Below are 16,048 nucleotides of genomic sequence, written 5' to 3'. Positions count from 1 at the left end.
TCACCTTGCAAATTACTGAGAAGACTCACACCCTGAAAAGGAAAGCACAAAGTACAGCAGGCGGTCCGTAAAGAATCACAAATGGCGCCTATTTTTTTTTCAAATATACAAAAAAATAAAAGTTAAATCTGCACTGTAGTCAAAGAAGTAAAAACAAAACAAAAAAAATACCAAAATCAAACTCTGACAGAGTCAGGTAATTGCCTCCCCAGATCCATTCTTCTGCTTTTCTTTGGTAACGAGAACTTTGATTTTTAGAGGGCTTACTGCTTTGGAGCTGAGAAGTCATACATTCCTCGGCATCTAGGCAGGGTCACGTGACGAGACACAGCTCAAATGCAGACTGAGCTGGCCACAGAGATGGAGGCAGGATTCCATCCGGATTCACGGAGGTCTGCTAGAAGTAAACTAGGGTGTTCTTTGCTCTCCCCTTTTTCCTGTTGACTGGATTACAGACCAAATGGCTGGCGCTCTAACAGACATGCTGGCCCATGAGGTTACACGCTCACGTAGCCAGGGCAAGGAGATAAAAGAGTCCTTCATGATTCAGAAGCTCCACACCAGCCCTGGACATTCTACCACTTGATTTCTTTTGTAGGAAAATGAAATGAACCCTCTTTTGTTTAAACCACTGTTATTTGACCACTGGAGTGGCGATTATGCACTGCTCAAATTCTAACTAAAGAAAGGACCTTTCTTCTTTATCCATGCAGGGAAGAAATTTGTTTTAAAAATCATCATCTCTAAAGTTGGTTAGTGTCCTCTGAATAGGTATTCTCATACACTGCTTCTGGCATATGTTTTCTGGGAGAAATGCAGCTAGTATATAACCAAAGAGTTACAAACCGCATACCCTTGTACCCAGAAATTCTATTGCTTGGAATGTACCCTACAAAAAAAATTAATATATGTGCAAAATTAATACACAATGATGTTCACAAAAGCAGTGTTTGTAATAATGAAAAATTAGAGAGAAGCTAAATGTTAATAATAGAGGACTGGTTATAAAAATTACAGTACACTTACAGAATCAGATACCACACAGTCATTAAAAATCAAGTTTTAAAAGAATAATTGATGATACGGGGCTACTATTAAGTATTAAGCTAATAATGAATATTTTAAAGTAGTATGTGATTATACTCCGTTTGGGAGACTATGGGTAATTTTAACACTTTATTCTTTGTATTTTTCAGAATTTCTCAAACACAAACGTGCATAACTCCTCTAAATTTTTTTTTAATGTTACTAAAAAATCGGCACGTATCTACTGCCTTTGGCCACATAGCTATCTGCTCCGACTGGGGGGTTCCTTCTGCTTACCTCCATGGACAGTGTATGCCGGTCCAACATGCCTCGCTGGTCCGCACCTTGGAATGTGCTTTCTCCTGCCCTATGAGTAGTCTTTGCAAGGGGTAAGGAACACCTGACACATGACCATAGTTCACTTACAGGTCAGATGTTCCCACTCCAGACCAATCCAATCCCCTGCACCTAGTCCTGGGATCTACACGCTTTTGAGACCCTCGGAGTGTCTCATTGTACTCTGAGTGATTCCCCTGAGGCCATCTCAGGTCTCCCCTCCCCTGGATACCAAGATGGCATTGTCCGTGACTCCCTGGCAGCTCCTGGCCTCACACTGGTATTGCCCGTCTTGAAGCAGATGATCTTTAAAAGGAATGAATGTGTTCTATGTTGATGAGAAAGTGCGTTTAGCTGCAAGTAACAGACAGCTTGATTAACAGCGGCATACGTTCATGGAGCTTTACTCTGTGACCTGAGAAGTCAGCAGACAGTAGCAATGTTGTCGGTTCAGCAGGGACCCACATTCTTCCTGTGATTCTGCTCAGTCATCTTCAATAGGTAGACTTTAATCCACAGGCTTTTCGCCTTGTGGTCACAAAATGGTTGCTCGGGCTCCACACACACCTCTTCAGGGAGGAAGGACAGCACCAGTTGTGCGTGAAATCAAAAGCTTTCTCAGAAACCTCCAGAAGACCTTGCTTGCATTTCGTTGGGTAGCACTGAGTCAAAGGGCCACACCCTCAGCTGAAGAGAGACTGGAAAATTAGGACATAGCTGGACACTTGTGTCCTCAAACAAAACCAGAACTGAGTGCATCCAGGAAAGACAGCTAGAAGTATCTGCTATGTGTTGGCAAGACGGATTCTAGACCCCCAAGGTCTTTGGGAAGGCAGCATGTTACCACACTGCACAAAGAGCAGATCAAGGTATTCACGTACATGGGGTATGTGTGTGTGCATTACCTAATGAAAGATGGAAAACTGATATCCATTGAGCATCAGTTAGAACCAGCTGCTTTCATAATGATCTCCAAGAATTCACTTCACTCTCCTAATAACCTCTTCAAAGAGCCCTTAATCTCTTTGCTTTTGCAGATGAGGAAACAGAGATTCAGAGAAATTAAGTAGCTTGCCCAAATCCACACAGCTATTAAGGCCTGGGTCTGTGCTTCAATCCCACAACTGCCTGACTGCACAGCCCACGCTTTCCAGCCCACAGCAAGTCAAATTTTATCAGATGTACCTGATCGGATAATAATGCAGCAGAGTAAGTACGAGTTTGCAACCAAACTTGAAGATGCATAGTTCAAGACTCACGGGAGGCCTGAGGGAGAGCAACCTTCAGTGGGACACAGAAGGCAGTAGGTCAGCTAGTGAGCATGACTGTGATCACTCCCTTAACTGCTGCTCACGGACAAAGAGGCAACAAACCGGGACTCCAAAGGGCCGGGTATTCAGCTGTGGTTATCACAGAAAAACACTGGGGAAAACGATGCAGAGATTTTAGATGCCAACCTCAATCGGAAGTGTCAGAGCAAACCAAGAAGCAGGTCTGTCTCTACCACATGTACAATGAGCAGAAACTCGTAACAGGAAGTCGAAAGGCGCCCGATTTAACCTGGGTATTTATTTATTTAAATGCTGCTCTAATTAAATATGTAATAGATATGTTATAGACTTATATTTACACTTAGTTGTGTTCACTCATTGAACAGACCCTATGCTAGGGATATAATGATAAATTAGTCATAATCCCCACATTCAAGGAAGTCACAATCTAGTGCATATACGATGCCAGTACATCAGAGGTTCCAAAATGTAACAGTATGCCCATATTTTCAAGTTAGTTTCCTTGTCTTAACTATGTGAGATAAAGTCTAGCCCTTCTGACCCCTGAGATTATGGTAGCCGTAGGTCAAAAGTCTAACAAAGTACTCAGAAGGCAATAAAACCCTTTTGGAGTACCAGACTTATAAACCCAAATCCATGAAGAGATAGAAAACATCCCAGCTCTAGACAATCATCACCTTGGGACATAAGTGAACTGCACTTGAAGACACATGAACAGCATGTTATTGACGTATTTGATGTTAAAGTTCTTATCATCCCACTTAGGGGACAGACAGCAAAGGATATGGGCATAGAATAGGTATTTAATAAATGGTGGATGGGTCTCTGGTGGATGGATAGACAGATGAATGGACACACAGGTGGCTGGACAGATGGATGGAAAGACAGATGAACAGATGGATGGATAATGGATGAAAACACATGATCACTAGATCCAAACTCAATCACTGCCCCCGATTTTAAAAACAAATCATAACAGAGTAGCTATCAGAGTGGCACCTTAAGCTTTAAATTTTTAAATTTTTTTGAAGATTTATTTATTTTAGAGAGAGAGAGAGCACGCAAGAACCAGCAGGGGGAGGGGGAGGGGCAGAGGGAGATAAGCAGACTCCCAGCTGAGCAAGGAACGCAATGACGTGGGGCTTGATCCCAGGACCCCGACATCGTGACCTGAGCCAAAAGCAAGAGTCAGATGCTTAACTGCCTGAGCCGCCCACGTGGCCCTAAATATTTAGAGGACTCCAGAAGCAAGGTACGGGCAATCACAGATCAGTGTTATTTTGGTTCACTACTTCTTTCCCAAACAGGCACTTCCTACTAGATACAGAGATAATCAGTATTTAATCCAGCTATTTCACAACATAGAGATGTGTATGATTCTTATTCTAGAAGCTCTCAATCCAAATGAGAACAAACTTTTTCCAGCTCCAGATACTCCCTCCTTCTCCTAGAAATGTTCTCTGTGTTCTCATAACAGCCTGAGTCAACTCTGAACAGAATGTTCTATTCCAAAGGACACTACGCTTCTGTCGTCAAGGCAAAAATATTTGCTTCCAGAGACACCTTGAGCCCTTCTCCTAAGTCAGGGATGCAGGACACAGGGAGAGAGAAGACCTGCCTGAGGCTGGTGTGGGCGATGCCATCTGTTCCCATTCCAGAGGAGCCAGAAACATACAGAAGTTAGGTTCCAGCCTGAGGCCAACCCCCAGAACGACTGCCCCAAGAAGGCCACAGACTGGCAGCTGGGACTCACTGAGCCTGCCTCTTCAGGCTAGGGACCTAATTCACCTATGATACCTGACACTTTCAAGTACAGGAACGTGCTCTGAAAACTGTAATAGTCTATACATTGCACCAATTCATCCATTCCACGATGACTGAAGATGGCCTAATCTATGCCTTGCACCTGCCCATGCACTGTGCTGGGTGCAGTGCAAACAGCAGTGAACCATCTGTCCCAAGTGGAGAGGACACACTGCCAGGTGCAGAATCACAGACAGGAGCCTGGCAGGTGAAGGCACCCCACAGCACCCATCCTTTATGACCGGGGGGTAGGGGAGGAAGGTTTGGGAGAAGGAGAGATGCCAAGTCCTGGCGCCTGGGGATAGCCAGCGGTATCCCCACCCTGAAGGAACTCGGTCACCGGCTGGGATCCCGACAACAATCAGGCCCATGGAGCAGGGGGATCTGATGCTGTCCCCGCAAAACTACCGTCCTAGTGCTCTGAACAATCCCTGGGGATTAGCTTGCCTTAGGACAGAGTCTTCTAAATCCTAAAATCTGGAGAGATGTGGGAACAGGGATCCAGACCTCTTCAGCTGCAGTCATGCCTCTCAGGGGAACAGTTCCATAGGATTAACAGCCTCATAAAAAGAAGGGTTTGTTTTGTTTTGTTAACTTGGCTTAAAGTAATTTTTTGCAAGTCATTTTTGGGGACTATTTCTTGTCCCTGTGCATTGGTACATGATCAGAATTCTGATCAAATCCCCTGTCTGCACTAATTCTCGGGTCTTTGACATCCAACTTCTAAATCTGGTTTCACAACATCAATATCCCCTGCCTAGGTGATTTCTGAGGCCAGGGCTATGCTCACATCCCTTGCTGGGGCGGGACCCTTATGATTCAGTCGGTTGCTAGCCATGCCTCACCTCCACATGTGACCTGCTGGAAAGAGCCTTTTAAAAGATTCAAGCATTGACAGAGCACAGCCAGGCCAAGGAAACCAACCAACCAACCAAACAAACTGAGGGTCTCAAGGCTGGGGTGGGAGGCAACAGGCCTGTGTAACCGTCTTCCTGGGACACACAGACAGGGAAGAAGAGGGCTGCGCTGGTTTTTCCAGTGCTTCTTCTCTGCAACAGAAGTTAGCATGAAGGATGTGCCCCCAGCACCACCTGCTACTGCATCCCTGGGAAATCCAAAAGCTAGAATTCTCTCTCCTACGAGCCACTGGTCATCCTCATCACCTCTTCCGCCCCAGGATCATGGCGCCTGCGTTTCCCAGAACTTCACCTCCATGGTTCTGAAGTTCTCCCTCGCCGGAGCACATCCAAGGTTTTGAAATGATGAGCTTCCCCAGCAGAGCCCTGCTGTGTAAGTCAGTCTGCCTTCTCTTGCAGCAAAGCTCCTCCTTGTCAAGCAGGAGGGGCCCTCGGGGCTGCTCTTCGGCGGTTAGAAGAGGAACACACGCTTTCAGCCGCCATGACACCATCATGATTTCCATCTGTCTCTTCCTCGGTCTGCTCAGACTGAAGAAATCTGCCTGGTTGTTTAGTTTTTGTCTTGGCTGCACTCCCAACCAATCTGAGTGTCTAGTACTGTATACGCAGCCAACTGCTTATTCTGTGCTTTATCTGCCGCCGTTACATATCCCTCAAGTTAAATCATCAAAGCGACATTCCTACTCCCTTCATGCCTAATTGCCACTTTTCGTTTTTAAACAGAGAATCAGCATCATCACCATCGAGGTAATAATGATGATTAGGACAAAACAGCTGTAGGTTCTGAACTCAATGTTTACAGTTGAAACCAAGCTCATCCGTTCTCACCACACCTGGGAGGGGGGTACCCCACCTTCCCCGGCTGCCCACGTGGTGGCCAAGGCTCCCACGGAGTCTCTCAGATCTTGGAAGGCAGAGGCCCACCACCATGTCACGAAGCAGCTGGCTTTGTGGGGCGGCAGCCCCCTGCTCTCTTCCTATTATAATTTCTATTTATTTTTTTACTGTAATGCTGTCTTTTCTTTTCAATAGATAGCAGGGCAATGGAAGAAAACTTGACTTCAGGACAGATTTCAAATGAATTTTTATCTTTAAGGAGCTGGGTCGGAAATGGGTGGCTATCAAGGAAAGCCCAGGATGGCGGTGAGCGATGAGCCCGTGCTGGTGCTCTGATAAACTGCAGAGAGCCAAGAGCGCTTACGGAAAGGAAGAGAAGAAAATGAGCAAGGACGTTAATTCTCTCACCTCGCACAAAGCCTGTCCGAGAGCGCTGGGCTCTCAGGGAAGGAGGGCAGGTCTCGAGAGCGGAAAGCACACACCACACGGTGAGGGCTACTTGAAAATGTGTGGTTGGGCGCCTGCAGGTTGGCTTTCCTTTTTCCAAAGGAAAATGGGCGTTCAATTTAGGTTAGGAACACAGTCTGATGTGAGCATAGGAGAGAAAGTTCCAGAAAAGCCTTCAAATCCCTGCTCTGTGATTTATTAGCCATGCGGCCTTGGGCGAGGTACCACGTGCTCCAGATCGCAAATGTTCCCACCGGCAGTAGAGGGGACATTCTTTGGTTAGAAGAAATAAAGGTACACATCACATGCTTACACGGTAAGGCCCTTGCACAGATGATCTCTCGTCCTAATAAATCATTCTGTTGCCATTTTCCACTGTAGACTATGGTACATCTACATAAAGGACAACTCTTAGAATGAGGTAGTGTCATTCGACACTTGACAAATCCTCACTGAGAATCCAGACAAAACGCCCTCATGTAACTTCCATTCTAGGTGGGCAAGACGAGAGGGTCCGGAAAAGAGGTCAACATGATATAGAAAAGGGGATGCACGGGACAGAGGAAAACAAACGGGGGAAGGGGGATAGCAGCTGCTGGGGGGGTGGCTCCCAAGAAGGAGACCTTTGTGTAGAGATTTGAAGAGGGGGCCGAGGCAGCGTGCCGTGTAGGCGTCTGGGAAGACGGGCCACCAGAGAAGGCTGGCAGTGCAAAGCCCAAGGCAGCAGCCCAACGGGCCCCGAGGGCACCCACGGAAGCCCGTATGCCCGGGGCCGAGCACGCAAAGGGTGCGGCAGCGGGAGAAGGGTGCAGGCACCCAGCAGCGGATCCAGTCACAGTGGGCCTTGCAGGTCACTGGAAGACTGTCAAGATGGGAAGTCCCTGGAGTGTCTTGAACAGGGGATGACAACATTTGACTTACACTGTACAGATCTGGTTTAACGACCACGTTCAAAAGAGAATGGAGGGGCCCAGAGATCAACTAGGAAGCTATGAGAATAAAAGGGGAGGGTGTCTTGGACCACTAGGGGGGTGGCAGTAGAGATGGTAAGAAGCAGATATATTTGGAAACCTCTTTGAAAGCAGAGTCAATGTGATTATGGCGTGTGTGACAAAGAGGATTTCCTTTTCACTTCAGCAAATCAAAATACAGAAGTGCCATTTATTAAGATAGTAAATACTGTGGGAGGAAGGAGCGGTTTGGGGGTGAAGATCAGGGGTTTGATTTTGGACATGAAGCTTGATACACCCACGGACATCCAAAGGCAATGCTGAGCGGCCATTACATAGTTAAGTCTGGAGCTCAGGAGAGTGGTGTGGGCAGGTCGGCTAGAGGGAAGGATGAAACGGGATAGACAGACCCCCTCAAACACACATCTGTGTACTTAGATAAAAACGTATCTATGACATATAAAAGTGGCAGGGTACAAAATATTACACAGAATATAATCCTGATTTAGGATGAGTAAAGTGTATAATGTATGTTAGTCTATGTATATTGAAAATAACTGGAAACACACAACAGCAAAAAGCTAACAGAACTGAAATCTGAGACACTTTTGCTGAATCATTTAGATTTCAAAGAATATGTACTAATTTATAAATTTAAAAAAAAATCAGGGCAAGAGAAGAACGCCATTTAGGTGAACTTTCAAAGCCACTAATTTCTAGCACAGACCCTTCTCTGGACTCCAGTTATGACTGCGGCCACTCTCTGCCTCAGTTTACCTTCTCTCCCTTTGTATCTTTAGCTCTCTCCCGTTGGTTGCTGAGCCGCAGTCCTCTGAACAACCAGGAGAACCTCTACTTTGGCAGAGCTGAGCGCACAGAAGAGGAACAACCCGACTTTAAAACCAAAGTCAGCGGTTAACTCCAAGAGCCCTGAATACTAAGTTTCTCTTCTTTGCAGTTGCCAATTTAATGCTGAAGCTTTTTTTTTCCCCTTAAGGTCATGACATTTAGAATAACAAGGTCCTAAAAATGAAATGTTCCTTTACATGTTTAATTTCTGGCTGTCGTGTAGAACTGAGGAAGAAGGGAAGGAAGCTCAACGGGTACGGGAAGGTTAAGACAAACCGCTTTTAAATTGCACGTTTGCAAGCCCGAGGCCTTCCCCCTGTTACACAACAGGCATTAAAGAAAAATGTTCTTTCCTGGATACAAAGATAAACCTCCATTTTGCTAGAAGCTTCTGCAGCAGGATTCCTGTAGGATTTTTCCACTGAGACATTACAGCTAGGAAGAACTCTTTAGCCCGTCTCTTTGGCACCACCTCCTGTTCTCGGTTAAACACTTTCCCCCAACTCCACTTGTGATAAGTAATGAAATTAGACAACCGTCTGTCAACCCAGGACTTTTCTCCCCCAGAATCTAGCCCTCGGGTTGAAATCACCATTTGAGAAAAGAAAATCATTGTAGACTATTTTTCTACTGTTTGAAATAGCTCAGAGGCAGGGAAGCTGTGATTCCCTCTTTGGCACGCCCTACTGCATAGACCTGTCACATCCTTTCCTCCCTGGCCTGAACCAGTCATGCCCTCCACCCTGCCCCTACCTCCCAGCCCCCATCAGGCTAGGAAGGGATGCAACACACCGCCTTCTCCAGCATTCCAGGTTGCCTGCTGACCCATGTCCCCCTTCTCCAAAAGCTAATCTCTGCCAACAGTCAAGGAAGGAGCTGTGCTCTGAGAGGGTGATGTACTCTCTCCTTCCTCCTCCAAAGACCAAGGAGGAGGGAAGTGGGAGAGATTCTGAGGATGCTTCAAAATATTGCTGCTTGTGGAGAACACCACGACATTCTCTGCTTGATGGCTGACACTCCCAGATTTGGACAAGTGAGGTCACCCCCCCAGAAGTTGTACAGGCAGCTGGGCAAAGGCACTAGCCTGGGAGTCCAAGGCTTGGGGTGTGAGACCTCTGTCCCCACCCACTGTCCGACGTCAGGCAAGGTTCTCTCTCACTGGGCTGCCGGGCTCCTCTGCTGGTAAGTGGGAGCAGCACAAAGACCCCTGGTGGCCCAACTCTTTCCTACAGAGGCCATGTGACATGGTAAAGCATAAAAACAGAGTCACTCTGGGGGATGTTCTTCCTCTTGGTCCTCGTGGGAAACCAGAGGCATCTTCAGGAACACAGGGTCCCCTCAACACAGTACGGAAAAAGATAACTGACATCTTTTCCTGATGTTCTATCCCACAACTGCAAAATTTTCCCCTCAGCAACGAGGGAGCCTCAAACCCCTCCCGAGGATGGAACAAGACCGCCAAGCCCAGGTCGGGGTTGGAGGGAGTTGTTTCTGAGAGAGAAGGGAGGATATGCAGGAGGGGGCCAGGCTCAGGCTGGAGAGGGGGGAAATGTTGGCTAGTTTAAAATGCATCCTGATGACTTTAATGGGAAGAAAACGCTGTTTTCCTCTTAGATTTTCGACCACTGTGAAGAAGTCAAGAAACAAGTGCCTCACATTCTTCATATCCTTCATTGAGGATTGAAGAAAAAGCAGCAGAAATAACCCCTGAGCTAAAGAGTTCATGTCAGATGTAAGGACTGACTTCCTAAATGGGCTGGCCACTGGGGACTGGAAAATACCAAGAGAAATTCGAGGCGAATCTTCCTGGAAGACTCTTAGAAAAAGCACAGAAACCCAGGCTTAACACAAGATTTCAAAGACCAAAGGTTAGAAGAAGCAGAACGTTCTGAGATTCACAAGGCAAAGAGTTAGACCCTGCCCTCACACACCTTTGACACTCACATCCAGCACTGATCCAAGCTGAGGCCACCATTTTGGGAAGGACAGGTGGAGGCAGGTAAGCCCCCAGGAAAGCTTCTGCTCACCTCTGTTCTCCCTGTTCTCCAACCCAAGTCTGGGTTCCAGGCAGGGAAGAGGCACTTGTGAAACCACAGACAGGCGAACAGCCCCAGTGACAAAGAAGTATCCTGTGCCCTCCTACCAAGTGGAAATCCAATTCGGGGCAAGCTTTGTGGAAATACCCTCTGCAGAAAATAGAAATGGCTGCCAAGCAGACCCCAGGACAGAGGGCTTGGGAGAGCAACCTCACCAGTCTTTCCTGACACTAAAAGATTGTGGAAGGACATCTGCAACTTCTCCGTGGCCTTCAGGGGGGCCAGAGAAGGGCTGTGTGAGGACGAGTAAACCCAGAAGGGCAGGACATAGAGGAGCGAGCACTGGGTCTGACCCAACGGCGGCAGTAAGCACAGCTCACGACGGGAACGCAAACATCTTTCATCGGATGCAGTGAGCGTGTGCACGGCTGGCCAACTGACCGAACATGGCAACAACTCTACACAGGGGGATACCAAAGACAGGCAGCAGCAGAAGCCACTGCCCAGCAATGTCACAGTTCATAAGCCAGCCCCTACTTCCGAGAGTTTAGATACAACCACGGACTTAACAGAATTATCTAGAAGTGGCTACATTACTGTTGTTATTACCACATGGAACCAAAGTTCAAAAGAGAGATAAGACTGAAAAGAAAATGTCATCAACAACAACCCTAACTGCCACCCTTCTGACACATCTGCACTTGGGAGACCACGAAATGTCATCTCTGCGGCAGGCACAGAAGCAAGACTGCTTCTGACACAGCCCAGAGCCCCGACGTGTCTCAGGAAGGTGGAGGCTTCCGGTCCCACTGCCCACAGCTCCTGCGTTGTCACGGCCCTTCGTTTCACCTGTGACCTCCCCCTTGCACCCTCTCCTTCCCCTTCATCCCACCTGCTTGTGAGAGCCTCAGGGAAAGAACTGTCAATTCAAAGGAGAAGGTCAGCCTTCCCTCCACTCTGTCCAGGTAAAATGTTATTAAGTTCAATGTAGCATTTCAGATAATGACCCCGGGGACTTATCACTGCCTCCACCGCTCATAGTGTGTTCTTATCCCCCAGGCGAGCGTTGATCAAGTCCGTATTAAACAGTTAAGCATTATACCCTGCTAGGGGATTATAGTCCCCTCCGTGAGGATGTTGCTGGATATGTAATAAGTTCACTCCAGCCATTCGGTCTTATCAGCAGGTAGTTTCTGCTTCCCCCTCACGCTTGTATAAAAACTCCGCAGTAAGTCACAGCCCAGAAAGTGGGTCTTAAACCAAGGAGGACAGTCTCAGAGCCTCAAGCAAAGAAGTGTAGCAAGTTTGATCGATACTTCAAGTAACAGACTCATCATTGCAAGCTTCCAAGGTGATATTTCCCAGACAAGCGCCAGGTGATGTGAGACACAGTGTGGAGTTCCGGAGCTCCTCTCGGCGCACAGGCAGATGACTTCATAAAAGCAAACCACTGACCAAGAGCCAGTGGAACAAAAAAATAATTATACAGAACTAAAACAACTGATGAAGGAAATGTAATTTTGATTACTTGTTTTGGAATTCTGTTGGTATTACTTTTTTATTACTGTCATTGCTGATAGGTATATGAAGTCCCTTCTCATTCTTCCTGATTTATCTCTTACTATTAACCTAGTAGTTCACCCTTTTCAAACATTTTCAAATGAAACACTTTTAAATGGCATTCTTGTTCTCACTGACCTTTCAGGGTTCTCCAACAATACTTTTTTCTAAGTCCCTTTGTTGTTAATGGCAATGCAGTAATTTGCAAAGGTTCAGTAAGAATTTGTTCTAATTTTTACCAGAACATAATTAAGCAAATGCATGGTACAGGCAAGGCTGTACCTGGAGTGTCATATTTGAGAGTGAATCTCATTTAATCAGGGGTGACAAGCCCACCGTTAAGAAGTAAGCTTTGGGATGCCGGGCTGCTCAGTCAGGAGAGCATGCAACACTTTATCTCTGAGTCTGGGGTTCAAGCCCCACACTGGGCATAGGGTTTACGAAGGAAGGAAAGGAAAGAAGGAGGGAGGAACAGGCATTTCACTTCATTTGGAGACTTCCCAGGAAACCAGTCTGTTAGCTGACCATGGCGAATCAGGAAGCCTGAGCAGATCTGGGGCCCCTGAGGAGAGGTGAACCCCCCTCTCCTTCCCCTTCATCAGAGATACCATAGGGAAAATAGTGGAGATGACTTTCTTGGTTTGGCTTCCTCACCTCAGAATAGCAGGGTACATAGAACCAGGAAACAATATACCCGGAATAACAGAGACTGCTGAAACTTCCCAAGAGAACTAAGAAATTCCCAGACAGAAGTGAATTTTCTGGATGTTGCAGTTTCTTCACAGCAGAGGGCTTCAGGTTTTCAGACCATGCTCCAAGGGGACGCACGGACATGAAGGAACATTTCTTACTGCCGTTATATAAATGAATCAGGCCCAAACACAGTGAGACCAGCTTTATGCTAATCCATAGGAATTTATGGGGATTATCTGTGACCTTAGAGCTGGTTTACAAGGTCCTTCCACATTCTCAGCCAGACCTTCCAAAGAGCATCTTAACACAATATTCCTGTGACCGCCACCATGAATGAATGCACATTCTAGCATCTTCACCTATGTGCCCTGGAAAAGGCCGCAGGACCTAGGAAGAGGGGACTGCAAAACACCCACACCCCGATCGCCCTCTCCCATTACCAGCAGAAGACACCTTAGAAGAGACGTGTGCGACGCGCGGAAACGTGCAACACTTTCCAGGGAACAGCAGCTATAACAGAGAAAGCCCAGCCCCACAGAAGGCAGGTGCCGACTTCCATCTTGGGTCTCATTAAGGAAGGCTCAAATATAGGCCAAGGCCAGAGGGACCGCCTTACTTGCTCCGTCACTGAAACAGCCAAATACGCCCAACCTTCCCTGCCCCTCTCGTCCATGGGAGAGAAACAGCCGCCCCTGGAGAGTTTCTCTCCTTTCCTCCGTCCCCTGGCTCCGTGCGCATTCCAAGCAGAATATATTAATGAAGAAATGCCTTTTTTTTGGGGGGGGGGGAGAGACTCTCCACTGTTGTGACATCTCTGCAGTCCCTGTTTTGAAACGTGGCTTTGAGAAGTTTAAAGGACTTCCAGATTAAAGTTCAAGGAAGACCCCAAGACGTGCCCCAGGGCAGGCCGAGGTCTGAGACACCAACAAACCTGCCCTTCTTGTGTCACAGCCAACATGACCTCTGAAAGAACCTACTGCATATCCTGGTCTCAGAGAATTATTTTCCAAGACTCTTCTTTGTCTTTCTAATGGTAGCTGAAGGCAGTTCAGTTTCAAGTCCCTACACAAGCTGGAGTAATCGCCAAGTCCCTCCGTTTCCCCCGTGTGGCCTCAAACAGCTCTGTTAACGGCCAGCTGCCCGGCACGGGGGCAGAGTTCGGCCGCGTCAGCCTCCCTCCAGGGGTCTCCGGCAATCCCCACTCACCATTCTTTTCTGTCTTGTGTTTTGGTGGCTCAGGCTCCGGGAGACATGGACAGGGCCCGTCACAGAGGATGCTGAGGCTTTTGCCAGTGGAACAAGCATGGAACTCCAACTTGCACTGCAAAAGAGAGACAGAAGAGGCTTTAAGAATGCCACTGAGCAGGGGCACCTGGGTGGCGCAGTCGTTAAAGGCGTCTGCCTTCGGCTCAGGGCGTGATCCCGGCGTACCGGGATCGAGTCCCACATCGGGCTCCTCTGCTGTGAGCCTGCTTCTTCCTCTCCTACTCCCCCTGCTGTGTTCCCTCTCTCGCTGGCTGTCTCTCTGTCACATAAATAAATAAAATCTTTAAAAAAAAAAAAAAAAAAAAAAAAAAAAAAGAATGCCACTGAGCAGACCCCCCAAGTGGCTTCCCTAGGAAGCGGCCAGTGCCGCTCCAACCAGGCAGGCTCATGGGAGCAAAGACAGAGAAGGAAGGAGTGCGTCTCAGCTCAAGGTCCAAATAGAGAATGCTGAATAAGAAGTGGCCTTTTATGTCTTTCCAAACGCATGGGGTAGCATCTAAGATCCCTGCAGAGCACTGTGGCACTCACTTTGGTCTATGGTAAATGCAACTGTAACTGTTAACAGAAGTATTCATCTGAAAGGACACCTCAGAGTCCCTGGGGGGCTACAAAGGCCCACTCCCTCAGCAGGAGGCCACTTCCCCCGTTTCCTGACTCCTTACATAGGGTGCCTCTGCCCCAGGGCAGCGAACCTAGGCCCTCTCAGCTGCTCACACGCTCTCCCTGGGCACGGAGGCTGAGTAACCACCTGGCTAGTGCACATGGATGACGTATTTGAGGTCCAGCCTCGACCCATCCAGAACAAGCAGGGAGTGACTGCTTTTGCTTCAATCACCCCAAACCTGCATGCTACACAGTCCTTCCCCCAGAGGATGCCTGTGGGTGTCTCCAGCCTGGGACTGGCTGCCAAGCACCCATCTGATTCTCAGATTCAAGGGTGAAGCCCAAAAGCCGGCATCTGTTCTTGTCAACCCTTTGTCAGCCACACCAGTAGTGTTTTGGTCACTTTCTGCCAGTTTCACTCTTTCTGCCTCTTCTATCGCCAAGTCTCAATGGATTCAGAACACAGGCCGGAAAGGATGCTATTTATGGGTGCAAAAGAGCACAAGAATTAATAGCATTTTTAGGACCCTGACACTAAGGGATAAGAAACAGACTCAGAGAGGTTAAATAACCCGCGAAAGATCGCGATGCCCACACAGGGTGGATTCCAAGCCATGTCTGAGTGCAGGGCCAGGTACTTCCTGGTCCCACATCGCTGCTCCTACAATGTAGACGGGCTGGGGAGAACAGACATCCCATACGGTACCCCAGGCTGCTACTGGCCTGGATCTCAGTTGTCTGACAGTCCATTCCTTTTCCACTTGTACAAGTCTCAGGATCCAGGCCTGTACATCATCAGCCTTCTGCTAAGGCCCACAGGCCTAGAACCATGTTTGTATCTGGTGGAAGTTCCAAGGAAGAGGAGACAGGCAAATTATACCGAGCACCCACTTTGTGAGCGGTTCTTACCAGGGGCCATGGAAATCTTTTAAGAGGGGAAAAAAAAAAAAAAAAAAGAGGAGATACCGTCCTTGCCCTTGGAAAACACAAATGCATACTTCTGAAAACCCACGAGCATTTGCAAAGCAACACACCTGAGGACAGATGAATACTGGCTCACTGGGGAGGCCGAGCTCTTCAGTCCCCACCCGCTTACAGACCGAGGGCAGGACTGCTTCAAACCCGTCTAACTGGACTGCTGTCACTTGGGCTAATTCCAGCTGCCCCCACCCGGTGGCCGGCCTCACAGAGAGAGAGCAACAGGCCAGCCTGCGGGCTGACGACTTCCCCTTGATGCAACTGCCTTCTGCACGTACTTGTTCGGCGTCCAGTATGTGCCCAGTGTGGCTGGAGGGCTTCTGGGGACAGGATGAAAGGCAGCCACGGCCCAGGCCTCCAACATCAAGAGACTCCATGAGGAGGCAAAAAAGAGCGCCTCCTTCTAAAGCCATGTGGCCAAGGCTGTGAAGTGGGCAGGAGTCCTGTGTATGGAG

At 47.9% G+C, this 16,048-nt stretch overlaps 1 protein-coding gene across 2 annotated transcripts in view; it reads right to left on the bottom strand.

The window, feature by feature from the left end:
* Window positions 1–16,048, bottom strand: part of SPOCK1 (SPARC (osteonectin), cwcv and kazal like domains proteoglycan 1) — a 494,193-nt gene that overhangs the window by 69,931 nt on the left and 408,214 nt on the right. For both annotated transcript variants that reach the window (XM_045794635.2, XM_087862248.1), the window contains one exon: window positions 13,953–14,067. In XM_045794635.2, the coding sequence (XP_045650591.1) occupies window positions 13,953–14,067 (115 nt within the window). The remainder of the gene's footprint in view (window positions 1–13,952; window positions 14,068–16,048) is intronic.

Source organism: Ursus americanus, chromosome 5 (assembly GCF_024610735.1).
Source record: "Ursus americanus isolate L20-20 chromosome 5, mUrsAme1.1.p, whole genome shotgun sequence".
NCBI lineage: Eukaryota > Metazoa > Chordata > Mammalia > Carnivora > Ursidae > Ursus > Ursus americanus.
Note: the sequence above shows the minus strand (reverse complement) of the source record. Positions and strands in the feature narration are given on the sequence as shown.